Below are 16050 nucleotides of genomic sequence, written 5' to 3' on the forward strand. Positions count from 1 at the left end.
GTCCCAGCTACTTAGGAGGCTGAGGCACGAGAATCACTTGAACCTGGACGGTGGAGGTTGCAGTGAGCTGAGATCGCGCCACTGCACTCTAGCCTGGGCAACAGAGTGAGATTCTGTTTCAATTAAAAAAAAAAAAAAAACATATATGGAGGCAAGTAGGCACATGAAAACATGCTCGTATTATTGGTCAGTGGGGAAATGCAAATTAAAACCACAATGAGCTACCTATCCAAATAGCTAATAGTAACAGGACTTGAACATAACAAATGTTGGCAAAGATGTGAAAGAACTAGAGCTCTCATACATTTCTGGTGAGAATATAAAATACTACAACCACTCTGAAAAACTATTTCGCAAATTCTTTTTTTTGAGAGAGTCTCACTCTGTTGCCCAGGCTGGAGTGTAGTGGTGTGATCTCGGCTCACTGCAGCTTCCACCTCCCGGGTTCAAGCGATTCTCCTGCCTCAGCCTCTCAAGTAGCTGGAATTAAAGGCGTACACCACCACACCTGGCTAATTTTTGTGTTTTCAGTAGATACCAGGTTTCAACATGTTGGCCAGGCTAGTCTTGACCTCCTGACCTCAAGTGATCCACCCACCTCAGCCTCCCAAAATGCTGGGATTAAAGGTGTGAGCCACTGCACAGCGGCCTATTAGATAAATTATTTAAAAGTTAAATATATGCTAACATGGATTGGGTGTGTCCCCAACCAAATCTCATCTTGAATTATAGCTCCCACAATTCTCACATATCATGGGAGAAACCCGGTGGGAGGTAATTGAATCATGAGAGCAGGTCTTTCTCATGCTGTTCTCATGGTAGTGAGATCTGATGGTTTTATAAAGGGAAGTTTCCCTGCACAAGCTCTCTCTTGACTGCCGCCATGTAAGACATCTCTTGCTCTTCCACCATGATTGTAAGGCCTCCCCAGCCATGTGGAACTGTGAGCCAATTAAACCTCTTTCCTTTACAAATTGCCCAGTCTTAGGTATGTCTCTATTAGCAGCATAAAAACAGACTAATACAAATGCTTACCATATGATTAAATCATTCCACTCCAAGATATTTACCAAGATTGAAAGCATATGTCATAGACTTTTGCATGAATATTCATAGAGGCCTTATTTGTTGCCAAAATATTTTGATCATGAACAGATAAATGGATGAAGAAATTGTGACCTATCTGTACAATGGAACACTACTCAGCAATAAAAAGGAATGAGCTATTGATACACACAATAACATGAATGAATCTCAAAATAATCATGTAGAGTGAAAGAGGTCAAAATAAAAAAGAATGCATGTTATGATTCCATTTATATAAAATAGAAAATGCAAATCAATCTAAAGTAACAACAGGCAGATTGGTGGTTGCCAAGAAAGAGGGAATAAGTGGCATAGAAGGGCAGAAGGGATGGATTGAAAGGAGCACAAGGAAGCTTTTGGGAGTGACATGATTTGGAAGTTTGTCCCCTCCAAATCTCATGTTGAAAAGTGATTCCCAATGTTGGAGGTAGGGCCTTGTGGAAGGTGATTGGATCACAGGAGTGGATCCCTCATGAGTAACTTAGCACCACCCTCTTGGTGATGAGTGAGTTGTTTCTAGATCAGTTAATTTAGGTGAGATCTGCTTGTTTAAAGGAGTCTGGAACTTCTCTCCTCTCTTGCTCCCACTCTCACCATGCAATTTGCCTTCTCTCCTTTTGCCTTCTGCCATGATTGTAAGCTTCCTGAGGCCCTCACCAGAGACTGAGCAGATGGGGGTGCCATGCTTGTACAGCCTGCAGAACCATGCGCTAATTAAACCTCTTTTCTTTTTTTTTTTTTTTTTGTTTTTGAGACGGAGTCTGGCTCTGTCGCCCGGGCTGGAGTGCAGTGGCTGGATCTCAGCTCACTGCAAGCTCCGCCTCCCGGTTTTATGCCATTCTCCTGCCTCAGCCTCCCGAGTAGCTGGGACTACAGGCGCCCGCCACCTCGCCCGGCTAGTTTTTTGTATTTTTTAGTAGAGACGGGGTTTCACCAGGTTAGCCAGGATGGTCTCGATCTCCTGACCTCGTGATCCGTCCGTCTCGGCCTCCCAAAGTGCTGGGATTACAGGCTTGAGCCACCGTGCCCGGCCTCCACCTCTTTTCTTTATAAATTACCAAATCTCAGGTATTCCTTTACAGTAACACAAAAATGCTCTAAAACAGGAGATGAATATGTTCACTACTTTAATTGTGGTGATGATTTCACGGGTATATGAGTGTGTCAAATTTTACCAAATTGTACACCTTTAATATGTATAGTTTATTGAATGTCAATTCACATCAATAAAATAGTTAAAATATTTAATTAAAAAAACTAATAGTCTTACTTGATTCAAAGTTCTTCTTCTTTCTGATTCTGTCAAAGGACTTTGCCCAAAAAGGAAGGTAGCTAAAAAGAGCATAGATCAGGGTTTAAAACCCTGCTCTGCCACAAAGCCACTGTGTGACCTCAGGTTGGTTACTCTCATGGCCTTTTCCATTTCTCATCCGTTGAATGGGGCTAATGATATTCTACCTCACAGGTTTGTTGCTAAACTTAGAATGAGATGACAGGTGAGAGAGAGTCCCTAGCACATCCTAGGCTCCAGTGTGTATAGATCAGGCCCATCTCTGAGGAGATTAGATTCCTTTCTGTTCCCCTCCTTTCCCTTCCTTTCCTCTTTCCTTTCAGATCAGGATCCTAGTTACAAAGACATTCAGGGGAGAAACAATGAAGAGGAAATAGGCCAAAGGGTGTGTCTTGGGTTGTGTTCCCTGAAAACAGTGCCCCTGAGACCTGGACTTGAAACTTCCTGGAAGGGTGACCCCAGGGATCAGAAGGGAGGGAGCAGAAAATGTGAGTCCGGGAAGGAGAAAATGCCAATACAAAGGTGCATTTTGAGCTAACTACTGAGGTGGAGCTCAGAGCAGATCCTCAGGAACAGCAGAACCTCAGAAAGAACAGGAGGCTGGGCACTGGCTTGTTCCCTCCAGTGGTTGAGGGTTGCCCTCAGAGCACTGATGCGCCTCTCCTCTCCCACACTTCTCTCAGCTGAGGGAGAAAGGCAGAGACAAATCCTCTTGGATGGGATCCTGGCAGGGTTAGGGGATGGCTCGCCACAGCTGCAGCTCAAATCAGAGGCAGCCTGAGGACACACAGCCCAATGCACCCCAAGTGGCTGCCTCAGGCCCAAAGCCCATCCTTGGGTCAACAACATAACCCTCTCAGCCTTGTTGAGCACCTTTGCACCAGGCAACAGACATCCAATACTTCTCAGCAGAGAAACCAGAGACCCTCGGTTAAAGCCCTCTCTCCTCAAGAACACAAGCAGGGAGGGACACACTGCCTTCCTCAGTCACTCCCTCAGAACAGTTGTCTGGGAGAGAAGAGAGAGACCTGAGGGTGAGTTGTTAAAAAGGTCCTAGGATGAAGGGGTGGGGCTGGAAATTTTGAGGAAAAGGGAGAGGGAGCTATTTCATTGAACAGTAGTTAAATCCATTTTCTCTGCTCTACAAATAAATTGTGAACTAGGTATGTTCCTCAGATTGGAAACACAGCAATGCTTATTGTGATAATACCTATCACCTATTGAGCATATAATATTTGCCTGGAATTATGCTATCTTCTTTTTTTATTTTTGTTTTTTTTTTTGGAGACAGATCTCGTTGTGTCACCCAGGCTGGAGTGCAGTGGTGCAATCTCGGTTCACTGCAACCTCCGCCTCCCGGGTCCAAGTGATTCTCCTGCCTCAGCTTCCCAAGTAGCTGGGACTATAGGTACCCACCACGCTCAGCACTTTTTTTTTTTTTTTTTTTTTTTTTTTTGTATTTTTAGTAGAGACGGGGTTTCAGTATATTGGCCAGGCTGGTCTTGAACTCCCGACCTCGTGATCCACCCGCCTCGGCCTCCCAAAGTGCTGGGATTACAGGCATGAGCCACCATGCCCAGCCTCCTGTGGTCTAACCTATTATCATGCTGAGCCTTGCTATGTTCTTTCATCCTCAGAACAACCCAATCCAGTAGGTGCTATAATTAACCAAAATTCAGAGAGGTTGAGTAACTTGCTAAAGGTCAAACAGCCAGTAATTGACAGAGCAGAAATCATCCCCAGGTAGCCTGACTCCAGAGCTTATACCCTTGACCGTTAGGCTATACTTAACCCCCTGTAAATAAACAGCAGGACTCACCTGAGGTTAGGAGCTGGAGACCAGCCTGACCAACATGGAGAAACCCTTTCTTTACTAAAAAAAAAAAAAAAAAAAAAAAAAGTAGCTGGGCATGGTGGCATATTCTGTAATCCCAGCTACTTGGGAGGTTGAGGCAGGAGGATTGCTTGAACCCGAGAGGTAGAGGTTGCGGTGAGCCGAGATCGCACCATTGCATCCCAGCCTGGGCAACAAGAGCGAAGCTCTGTCAAGAAAGAAAAGAAAAGAAAAAGAAAGAAAGAAAGAAAGAAAGAAAGAAAGAAAGAAAGAAAGAAAAAAGAAAGAAAGAAAGAAAGAAAGAAAGAAAGAAAGAAAGAAAGAAAGAAAGAAAGAAAGAAAGAAAGAAAGAAAGAAAGAAAGGAAGGAAAGAAAGAAAGGAAAGAGAGAAAGAGAAAGAAAGAAAGAAAGAAAGAGAGAGAGAAAAGAAAGAAAGAGAAAGAGAAAGAGAGAGAGAAAAAGAAAGAAAAAGAAAGAAAGAAAAAGAAAGAAAGAAAGAAAGAAAGAAAGAAAGAAAGAAAGAAAGAAAGAAAGAAAGAAAGAAAGAAGGAAAGAAGGAAAGAAAGAGAGAGAGAAAGAAAGAAAGAAAAGGAAGGAAGGAAGGAAGGAAGGAAGGAAGGAAGGAAGGAAGGAAGGAAGGAAGGAAGGAAGGAAGGAAGGAAGGAGAAAGAAAGAGAGAGAGAGAGAGAGAAAAGAAAGAAACAGGACACCCAGCTGGGGAAGCGGTATGAAGCAGTGGCCTGCTCCACTGGGATGAGAGGAGCTGGGAGAGCATAGAAATTACACTAGACAGAAGGAGAGAAGGACTCCACACTGACAGAAGGGGCATTATGGTAATAGGTGTGTAGACATTTAACTTATAGCTGCCCAAAATCTTTTTGGTACCACCCTGGCAATGTAGAATCAAAATAGTTACCCTGCCCAGCCTCTCTTTCCTTGAGTGTACAGACAAGTACCTTAAGTTCTGCCAAAGTGACGCTGTGGGACGCAGATCCAAAATGCGCTCTGTGAGAAAACAGATGAAGCGCGGGGATTCCGTTTTGCTGGGACAGTGAGCACAGGTGGGATAGGAGAGCTAAAGGACGCGGTTCTTTGTGAAAGCATCAGCCCCTCAGCTCTCCTAAGGAAAAACAAGTAAAAGGGGGCTTCTGACCTGCTTGGAATCCTAAAGCAGAATAGCAATACTTGGGCCCTGGAGGAGGCTCCCCAAAAGAAAGCATCCCAAGGATAGGGAGAGGCGGGCGCCATGGTGGATGGAGTCCCGGTCCAAGTGGAAAGTTCTCCCCATTACTCTTCTGTCTTAAACCCTGGGGTTTGTTTTGTGACTTTCCTGAGTTGAGTATAGCTCAGTCCCCAAAAGTGACAGTTCTTTTGCCCATAGTTGCACCCTTTCGCCATGTGTGGAGGGTTTGTTTTCAGCAGCTGGAATAAGAGTTCCCCCATGAGCTGGAGCATCCCTGAGTCGGAAGCGGGTGGAGGGACGAGAGCAGGCGGGAATCCACACTGCCACAGTAAAAAAAAAAAAAAAGAAAAAAAAGGGTTTCTTATCACCAGGCGCGGTGGCTTACGCCTGTAATCCCAGCACTTTGGGAGGCTGAGGCGGGCAGATCACGAGGTCAGGAGTTCTAGACCAGCCTGACCAACATGGTGAAACCCCGTCACTACTAAAAATATAAAAAGGTAACAGGGCGTAGTGGTGCCGGCCTGAAATCTCAGCTACTCAGGAGGCTGAGGCAGGAGAATCACTTGAACCTGGGAGGCGGAGGTTGCAGTGAGCCGAGATCACGCCACTGCACTCCAGTCTGGATGACAGAGTGAGACCCTGTCTCAAAAAAAAAAAAAAAAAAAAAAAAAAAAAAAAAAAAAAGAGATTTCTTATCACTCTATGTTTGCTATTCACCTGCAGACAAAAAATGAGACCTTTTTATTCTTTTTTTTATTTTTATTCTGTAAACCTTAGACAGTAAGTCCAGCCTCCATTGATTGTGAGAATTTACTGTGAAAGTGCTTTGTGAATCATCAAGTGTGGATAAGACTAGTTTGTATCATTGTTGCCGGTGGGAGCGGGGAGGGAAAGGCCACTCAGCCAGTCTGGCAGTCGGACTCACAAAAATTCACACTGTAGACTTTACCCTTGGCTCAGAACATTCTCTCTGAGTGGAATCACCTCTATCATGTTATGTCTGTCAAAAATCTTACTTACCATACTGAAACTCCAAGACATAATAACATCCATTAAATACCAAAGTGACCAGCAGGCTACTTACAGTTACAAGAAATCAGGAGGGAGCAGCAAATAATAGATTGACGGGCTAGGGCAGGTGGGAGAGGGAAGCTCCTACATCTCTGGGTGTGTCCTGGGGACGAAGAGGAAGCTAAACTGTAGAATTACTACACTCATTTCATGAACTCATTTCAGGAAAATTAGAAAATGTAGATAAAAATGAGACTACAAGTACTCACCTCAGCAGCACATGCACTAAGAAAAAGATATGAATATAAAATATAAGAAAATAAAAATCACCTGTAAGCCCATCAGCCGGGAATAATTCCTTTAAACATTTTTCTATTTGTCCATTCACATATTTTTCTAAGCATATATACATATACATACATTCTTTCTTTGCAGTGAAATTTGATGTTAAATCAAACAGCTAAATGTTTATTAATATAAATTTTCATATGTCCCTTTCTAATACTAGAATCAAATTTTTAGCAGATCGTTTTTGTGATAAAATACACATAGCACAAAATTTATTATTTTAACCATTTAAGAGTACAGTTTTGTGGCATCAGGTATGTTGACTTCATTGTATAACCATTACTACATCTCTAGAACCTTTCATCTTCCCAAACTAAAACTCTGTATCCACTAAACAGTAACTCTCCATTCTCTTCCCTCAGCCCCTACAAACCACCATTCTACTTTCGTCTCTATGAATTTGACTATTCTAGGTACCTCATATAAGTGAAATCATATGATATGTGTCCTTTTGTGACTGGCTTATTTTACTTACCATAATATCTTCAAGATTCATCCACATTATAGCATATGTGTGAATTTTATTAAGGTCAAATCATGCCGGGCGCGGTGGCTCACGCCTGTAATCCCAGCACTTTGGGAGGCCGAGGCGGGCGGATCACAAGGTCAGGAGATCGAGACCACGGTGAAACCCTGTCTCTACTAAAAATACAAAAAATTAGCCGGGCACGGTGGCGGGCGCCTGTAGTCCCAGCTACTCAGAAGGCTGAGGCAGGAGAATGGCGTGAACCCGGGAGGCGGAGCTTGCAGTGAGCCGAGATTGCGCCACTGCACTCCAGCCTGGGCGACAGAGCGAGACTCTGTCTCAAAAAAAAAAAAAAAAAAAAAAAAAAAAAAAAAAAAAAAAAAGGTCAAATCATATTTTTAAGGCTGAATTATATTGTATGGTATGTACAACAGTTTGTATTGGACTGATCCATTCACTTATTGATGGACATTTAGGTTGTTTTCACCTTTTGGCTGTTGCAAATAATGCTGCTATGAACATTGGTGTACAGTTATCTATTTGAATCCATATTTCCTTTTTTTTTTTTTTTTTTTTTTTTTTGAGACAGAGTCTTGCTCTGTCCCCCAGGCTGCAGTACAGTGATGTGATCTTCGCTCACTGCAACCTCTGACTCCTGAGTTCAAGCGATTCTCCTGCCTCAGCCTCCTGAGTAGGGGGGATTACAAGCACGTGCCACCATGCCCGTCTGATTTTTGTATTTTTAGTAGAGATGGGATTTCACCATGTTGTCCAGGCTGGTCTCAAACTCCTGACCTCAAGTCATCCGCCGCTCTCGGACTTCCAAAGTGCTGGGATTACAGGCATGAGCCACTGGGGCCGGCCTCAATTATTTTAGGATATACTCAGGAGTGGAATTACTGGTAGCAGATCTTTTTTAAAAAATTAGTCCCGGCCAGGCGCGGTGGCTCACGCCTGTAATCCCAGCGCTTTGGGAGGCCAAGGTGGGCGGATCGCCTGAGGTCGGGAATTTGAGACCAGCTTGATCAGCATGGAGAAACCCTGTCTCTACTAAAAATACAAAATTTGCCGAGCCTGGTGGCACATGCTTGTAATCCCAGCTACTGGGGAGGCTGAGGCAGGAGAATAGCTTAAACCTGGGAGGCAGAGGTTGCAGAGAGCCGAGATTGTGCCATTGCACTCCAGCCTGAGCAACAAGAGGCAAATTCCGTCTCAAAAAAACAAAACAAAACAAAACAAAAAACAACAACAACAACAAAAAAAATTAGTCCCAGCATTTTGGGAGGCCAAGGTGGGCGGTTCACCTGAGGTCAGGAGTTCGAGACCAGCCTGGCCAACGTGGTGAAACCCCGTCTCTACTAAAAATACAAAAAAATTAGCTGGATGTGATGGCAGGCGCCTGTCATCTCAGCTACTCGGGAGGCTGAGACAGGAGATTGGCTTGAACCCGGGAGGCAGAGGTTGCAGAGAGCCGAGATTGCGCCGTTGCACTCCAGCCTGGGCAACAAGAGCGAAACTCCATCTCAAAAAAAAAAAAAAGAAAAGAAAAGAAAAGAAAAATTAGTGAGCCACTGTCTCTCATTTCTAAGGGTCTGACATGATGTTAATTAGTTTCATGGTTAAACTTACTGGGAAATTGCTGTTTCTTCCTGTGTCTCATGCGTTCATTCTGGGATAAATTTTTTTAAAATCTTCTTTGTGCACCGTCATTAGAAACTTCTTTAGGAAAGTGACTGTTCGTAGTAAACTCAGTTTTCATTTATTTGAAAATGTCTTTTTTTCTTTTTTTACCTGTCTGTAAATATAAAATTGTATACACACCAAAGTTATCTTTTTCAGGAACACTTTTCCTGTCTTTGAGCACCTTAAATTATTTCAACGTCTTCTGGTTTTTACTTGGCTGTTGAGAAGTGTATTTCCAGTTTAGTTACTGCTGCTTTGTAGATGATCTATGCTTTCTTTTTAACCTTTAATGTTGTTTATTTGTGTTCACTGTTCTGCAGTTTCACTGAGGTATAACTAGAGTGAATTTCTTTATATTTATCCTTTTTGGCACAACTATATTTGTGTATATTTGACTTTTTATATTTGCTCATTTATTTATTTAGAAACAGGGTCTTTCTCTGTTGCCCAGACTGGAGTGCAATGGTGCAATCATAACTTACCATAACCTCCAACTCCTGAGCTCAAGCTCTAACACTAACCCTAACCCTAACCCTAACCCAGCTCAGCCTCCCAAGTAGCTAAGATTACCAGAACTGGCAACCTTTTATTTTAATTTTTATGTTGTAGAGATGGGGTCTCACTATGTTGCTCAAGCTGGTCTTGAACTCCTGTCCTCCAGTTATCCTCCCACCGTGGCCTCCCAAAGCACTGGAATTACAGGTGTCAGCCACTGTGCCCAGATGGATCCTTGTCTTTCATCAGTTATTGAAAATTGTCAGTCATTTTTTCCTTAAATATTGCCTTGCCCCATTTTTAATTTTTCGCTTCTCTTCTCATGGGATTCCAATTTAACATGTTAGACCTACTCATTCTTTGTCTCTTAACTTTTCTATTTGCTCATCTTTGCTGCATTCTGGAGAATGTCTGCAGATTCATCTTTCAGTACACTAATTCGTTCTTCAGCTATATCTTCTGTTTAACCAAAATCTACAATTTCAATTTTAATGGTTACATACATTTTTTATTTCTTGATGTTTTATTTTTTGTAAATATATCTGGACATTGTTTATGATCTCTAATGCCTTGCTCTTTTATTTCTCTACTCTATTTTTTATTTCTTTAAACATTTTACAATAGCTTCTTTAGTTTCTTTATCTGATTATTCCAAACTCTGAGTTTCCAAATTCCAAGAATCAGCCTGTGCCTAGGTCCACCCCCACACCCCCTTGCTGGAAGCTGAGGGTCCTGTTAGGCACTTACTCTAAGGTTCTTCTCCCTGCTCTTCCTTCTTTTAAAGGGGCTGTTTATTTTGAGTCAAAAAGTTGTATAGGCCCTGATACCACACCCAACTTTGTGCTTCACAGTAGTTTATCCCTGATTCTCAGGGTCTCATACCAATCTGAAGAAACCTGGTTATAACACCTTTCCAACTCCTTTTTGCCTGCTTCCTTCAAGTGGAGATACTGAGCCTGGGTTATTCTCTCCAAAAAGAATCACAAAGGGAGTGGCTACCCCTTTTGATGGTTCTCAGCTTCTGACTCTAGGCTTTTCTGAGGACCTGTTACACTTCTTGCCTTCTTGGATTCTGTGTGATACCACCATATCTCTATACTAAAGCCTACTTCAGACGGATTTCATGAACTGTGCAGGTGAGAGCCCTCAGTCCCTATAGGAACCCGATCTCCTCTTTCCTCCTACTGAGTATGGAGCTCCATCTAGGATGATCAGTGCCTTAAAAGAGGCTTAATATTTTTGGTTGTTCATTTATTCATTCAATTCAACAAATATTTATTGGGTATCTGCCATGTATTGGCTTTTAAAGAGACTACAGTTGAACAATTCCCTAAATAGCTCCAAAATAGCATGAGCTGACCCTACCAGAAGCCATGGTGTAGCTCTCCAGGAGTTGTTCTAGAAAAAACTGCTGATCACTTCTGCCTCAACCAGAAGAGCCCATGGACCACTGAACAAAATGGAAAGCAAGTACCAAGGTGAGCACCTTTTAGTGAAAGCCAACACACAACCCACAGGGTTGAGTATCCCTGTGAAGGACTGAGTGCCTAGGGCTGGCCCTATCGGGTTCCCACAACCTCCAGTCATGGTCAGACCTCCAAAAGGTAAAATATGGACACCTTTTTTCTGCCCTAAATCTTTAAGACTCTCCATGCTTCTGGGTTATCAAAAGCCTGTGTCCAGAGCATGTGCTTGTCAGGAACATTAATTAGGGTATTTGCATGCAAGAGTTGTCATGCAAAAGAGAGGGCAGGAAAGCTCTGAATTGTTTCCACTGCAGTGTACACCACAATGTCACCAACTCTCTGGATGGGCTGGTATATCTAGCCTTACCACAATGCCCTTGGAGTGGGTTTGGGGTCTGCCAGCTCAAGGAGCTCCTGTTCATAGGGCATGTAAGTCCCTATGAACATATAAGTCCCAAGGAATACAAATAGGGATCCTTCACTACATCGTTGGATGCTTCACAACTTTCCCAGCCTCCTGCAGGACCAGCTGAGTGGTCCTGCAACCTATGTGAAAACAGGTGAAACCTATGTGAAAACAGCCCTGAAACCTATGATGTGAAAACAGGATAACTTGATGGTTCAGAGCCATTATTTCCATATGGGCTTAGGCAAGGTACTTAAACTCTCAGTGTCTCAGTTTCCTCATCTATAGAAAGGTAATAAAAGCAGCACCTATCCCCTTAGGGTTCGTGTGAGAATTAAATAAGCTAATCTATGTACCTGGTGCATGATAAGTTTTATATATGCATTGGCTATGATCTTAGGGCAGCTATGAGAGAGCTGAGCCCTAAAACCATAAAACCTGCCTAAGCACCATCTCCACTCATGGCCTGGCAGGTGGTGGAGCAGGAAATCCTGTGGGAAAAGAGAAGGCTTTGACTGTAGGAGTGGGTTGATTGTGGGTTCCTGGAAGGTGAGGACCCATTGCCACACCTAACCTGGCCGCTGCATGCGGCAGGCACTCAGGAAACGCTAGTCAGGGAGAAAGACACTAGCTTTCACTTTGCCCCCTGCCCCACCCCAGGGGCGGGACTGTAGAGGCGCCTGTAAGGGAAGTTGTTCAGTCAACTCAGAATACGGGTAGCAACCCGGAAAGTGGAGTCACCGTCCTGGTCTAGAGACTGATCCCTGCAGAGACAGATCCCTTCCCCTCTCTGCCAAAGACCGCAGCCCCAGAAGTCATTCCATCTCCTACTGCTCGCAATTTCCAGAGGCCCCCTCGCACCTTCCAGCCTGATGTCGTGCGTCAAGTTATGGTGAGTAGGGAGTGGCATGTCGATCGCAGCCTCCGACATTCACACCCAGAGCGCCCCACGGACTCGCTCAGAGAACGCCTTTGAGTCTGGAGACGGTGGGGGCCGGCGAGAGAGGCCGGGGATTGCAGTAAGAGCGCCGAGTCACAGGGGCGCGGGGAGCAGCGCTGGCGTAGGGCACTGCCGGCTAGTGGGCGACACCCCTGTCTCAGGCCCAGTGGTGCCTCCGCCTCCTTGGTGTCCATCGAGGAACTGGAAAACCAGGAGTTCGTCGGCAGAGGCGGGTTCGGCACAGTGTTCCGGGCGCGATATAGGAAGTGGGGCTACGATGTGGCGGTCAAGATTGTAAACTCGTGAGTGACCCCTGTTGCCCCCCCGGCCGCAATCTGGCCAAAAAGGTGGAGCCACTGTGCTCTGGGGCCTGAATGGGGAATGGAGGGATTTTTCCCACGACCCCGGGTGACTCCAGCTCTCTCCTGGAGTGTAGGAAGGCGATATCCAGGGAGGTCAAGGCCATGGCAAGTCTGGATAACGAATTCGTGCTGCGCCTAGAAGGGGTCATCGAGAAGGTGAACTGGGACCACGTGCCCAAGCCGGCTCTGGTGACTAAATTCATGGAGAACGGCTCCCTGTCCCGGCTGCTGCAGCCCGAGTGCCCTAGGCCCTGGCCGCTGCTTTGCCGCCTGCTGAAAGAAGTGGTGCTTGGGATGTTTTACCTGCACAACCAGAACCCGGTGCTCCTGCACCGGGACCTCAAGCCATCCAATGTCCTGCTGGACCCAGAGCTGCACGTCAAGGTCAGCTGCTCTACACCCCTCTCAGCCTCAGGACAAGGTCCCACCCCAGAGCAGCTCCAGCCAGGCCCACTGGACACCAGACCTCCAGAGCCCTGTCTATTGAATAGGCGTAGCCTCTCCCTCTGGACACAGGGCTGCCAGGGCACAAAGCCCAGCCAGGAGTTTTAGCTCCTGCCATACCAGGTGATAGAGGCCCCGACCCACACGAGTCATTTCCACCAGCTGCCCCACCAACCCCTCCAAAGAGTCATGGCTGACCCAGCCCTGGAGACTCACACCTTGACCCAGCCCTACCACAGGCACCTAGATCTACTATCCAAGGGAGCCTCTTCCCTTGACCTCCACACTCCCTTTACAAAGCTGAACCTGAACCTTCTGGGGGCAAGGGGGTTTCTGGAGGCTGCCTGGCCCCCTTGTCTTCCCTACCTCCCACTTCTTTCCTTCCTTTGCAGCTGGCAGATTTTGGCCTGTCCACATTTCAGGGAGGCTCACAGTCAGGGACAGCATCCAGGGAGCCAGGGGGCACCCTGGGCTACTTGGCCCCAGAACTGTTTGTTAATGTAAACCGGAAGGCCTCCACAGCCAGTGATGTCTACAGGTAAGGATCCCAGCCCAAACACACAGCCGGGATTCCTATACTTCTCTGGGCCCTCCCAGGGGGTGATGTATAGGAAAGGAGTCTTGCCAGTGATTGGACTGGTCCTCAGCTTTGTGTCTCCTGCAGCTTCGGGATCCTAATGTGGGCAGTGCTTGCTGGAAGGGAAGCTGAGTGTAAGACTCTAGGCGGATTCTGGGATCCTTAACCCCAGGTGCCCTTCTCTTGAAAGCCCCAAAGCTTCCCCTTCCTGCTCACCTACTAAGACTGCCCTCCTCCCTCCTTGTGCTCCCACATTACACTCCCTGCCTCTTTCCATGATGGAGCAGATATTCCCTTTTACCCTGAATGCCTTCTCTTCTCACCCTCCTCCCCTACTCCAGTGCCAACAGAAGCATCACTGGTGTGTGGAGCAGTGTGCAGGAGGCAGACCCGGCCCTCATTGACTGAGCTGCCCCAAGCTGGGCCTGAGACTCCCGGCTTAGAAGGACTGAAGGAGCTAATGCAGCTCTGCTGGAGCAGTGAGCCCAAGGACAGACCCTCCTTCCAGGGTGAGCTGGCCAATTAGCTGGATCTGGGGTAAGCTTGGGTCTGTCAGCATGGGGCTTTCCTCAGGAAAAGAAGATTTGCTCACTTGCAACCCACTCTGCTGTCCCTCTAGAATGCCTACCAAAAACTGATGAAGCCTTCCAGATGGTGGAGAACAATATAAATGCTGCTGTCTCCACAGTGAGCGCCAACATCACCCCTCTCCAGGAGCTGGTCAGGGATGGCACAACATGGCTACCTGGCCATCCAATGACTCACCATTAACCACAGCTTTTTTATGCCTTGACCTTTGTCCTCACCCTCCCCAGCCCACCCCTGAGTTCCAAGAGACTACTCCCTTGGGTTTACTCTGGCTCATCCAAGTCATACCCAGCAAACTCCTCCCATCCCTGCAGGTAAAGAATTTCCTATCTGAGCTCAGGAGCAGCAATCCGAGATTTTCTACCCCAGAGTCAGGCCAAGGAGGGACAGAAATGGATGGCTTTAGGAGAACCACAGGAAACCAACACTCTCGTAATGATGTCATGGTTTCTGAGCTGCTAAACAAACTGAATCTAGAGGGGTCTCCCAGCTCTGTTCCTGAAAAATACCCGAGCCTTACCAAGAGGAGCAGGGCACAAGAGGAGCAGGTTCTGCAAGCCAGGACAGCAGGGACATCTTCAGATTCAGTGGCCCAACCTCCCCAGACTCCAGAGACCTCAACTTTCAGAAACCAGATGCCCAGCCCCACATCAACTGGAACACCAAGTCCTGGACCCCAGGGGAATCAGGTGAGACATTGGCAGGATTAGGGGATGCACTAAGAGTCCTATAAATGCTGTCCCCTTGCCAGGCAAAACTTGGGGCTGAGAGGAGTGCACTGGGCGGTCCAGGCTCCAGGACAGAACTGGATGCTCTGTGCTGTTTGCAGGGCGCTGAGAGACATGGCATGAACTGGTCCTCCAGGACCCCGGAGCCAAATCCAGTAACAGGTACCCACTCTCCACCTCTTTCTTTTCCCTGTTCAATTCTTCCACGAGACTCCTCCTCCAGATCTATATCTAGATTCAGGGTACTTTGTGGAGGGGAGGGGAGAAGATGATCTAACTCAACCTCATTTCATAAATGGGAAAACTGACACCCCCTGAGAAAGGAGCCCTCTGAGGTCACACAACGAAGCTTGGATTTGTCCCTGAGTTTTCTAACTTTCCACAGCATCAGCTCTGTGAGCCCCCTAAGTTCCATTGTTTCAGCAGTCCAGAGGACTTCCCAGCAAAAAAGATCAGGGTCTCAAATGTCAATTGCTACTCTCTAGAGCTTCTGCTAAGCCAATTCTGGAGAGGAACTCTGAAGGGAAGGGCACAGGACACACCTTAACACAGCCATTTGGGCGACCACTCCACTCAAGGCCAAGCTGGGGGTGGAGACCTCATACTCCCCACCCACCCCCAACTTGGCCTTTCTGACAGCTAAACCCTCCTGCCACCATCACTATTTCTCTTAAAGGGCGACCACTCATTAACTTACACAACTGTTCTGGGGTGCAAGTTGGAGACAACAACTACTTGACTATGCAACAGACAACTGCCTTGCCCACAGGGGGCCTGGCACCTTCGGGCACGGGGAGGGGCTGGCAGCACCCCCCACCAATAGGTTCGCAAGAAGGCCCTGAAGAACCTGAAAACTGGAGCGGGCCACATGGTTGGTATAATCATAGTGGAAAATAAAGCACCTTCAGAGCTTGCCTCCAAGAGTTACGAGTTAAGGAAGAGCGCCACCCCTTGAGGCCCCTGACTTCCTTCTAGGGCAGTCTGGCCTGCCCACAAACTGACTTTGTGATCTGTCCCCCAGGAGTCAATAAACATGATGGAATGCTAGCCAAAGTCTAAGCTCAGCCAGGGGCCGGGAGGGACTGGAATGGGGGTGGGAGCTGCCAGTGAGGGATAGGGAGGCACCACAACTCTGCTATGGC

The 16050-nt window shown here is 46.5% G+C and overlaps 1 protein-coding gene across 1 annotated transcript; it reads left to right on the forward strand.

Moving 5' to 3' along the window:
• The first annotated feature begins 11922 nt into the window (after nucleotides 1-11922).
• RIPK3 (receptor interacting serine/threonine kinase 3) lies at nucleotides 11923-15955 on the forward strand. The gene is made up of 10 exons (XM_050797434.1): nucleotides 11923-12161; nucleotides 12371-12511; nucleotides 12646-12955; nucleotides 13408-13553; nucleotides 13680-13726; nucleotides 13934-14101; nucleotides 14212-14279; nucleotides 14495-14869; nucleotides 15010-15070; nucleotides 15585-15955. Exons 1-10 carry the CDS (start codon nucleotides 12142-12144, stop codon nucleotides 15803-15805), a joined length of 1557 nt encoding a protein of 518 aa, XP_050653391.1. The 5' UTR covers nucleotides 11923-12141; the 3' UTR covers nucleotides 15806-15955.
• Nucleotides 15956-16050: the final 95 nt, after the last annotated feature.

The sequence above is a fragment of the Macaca thibetana genome, chromosome 7 (genome assembly GCF_024542745.1).
Source record: "Macaca thibetana thibetana isolate TM-01 chromosome 7, ASM2454274v1, whole genome shotgun sequence".
NCBI lineage: Eukaryota > Metazoa > Chordata > Mammalia > Primates > Cercopithecidae > Macaca > Macaca thibetana.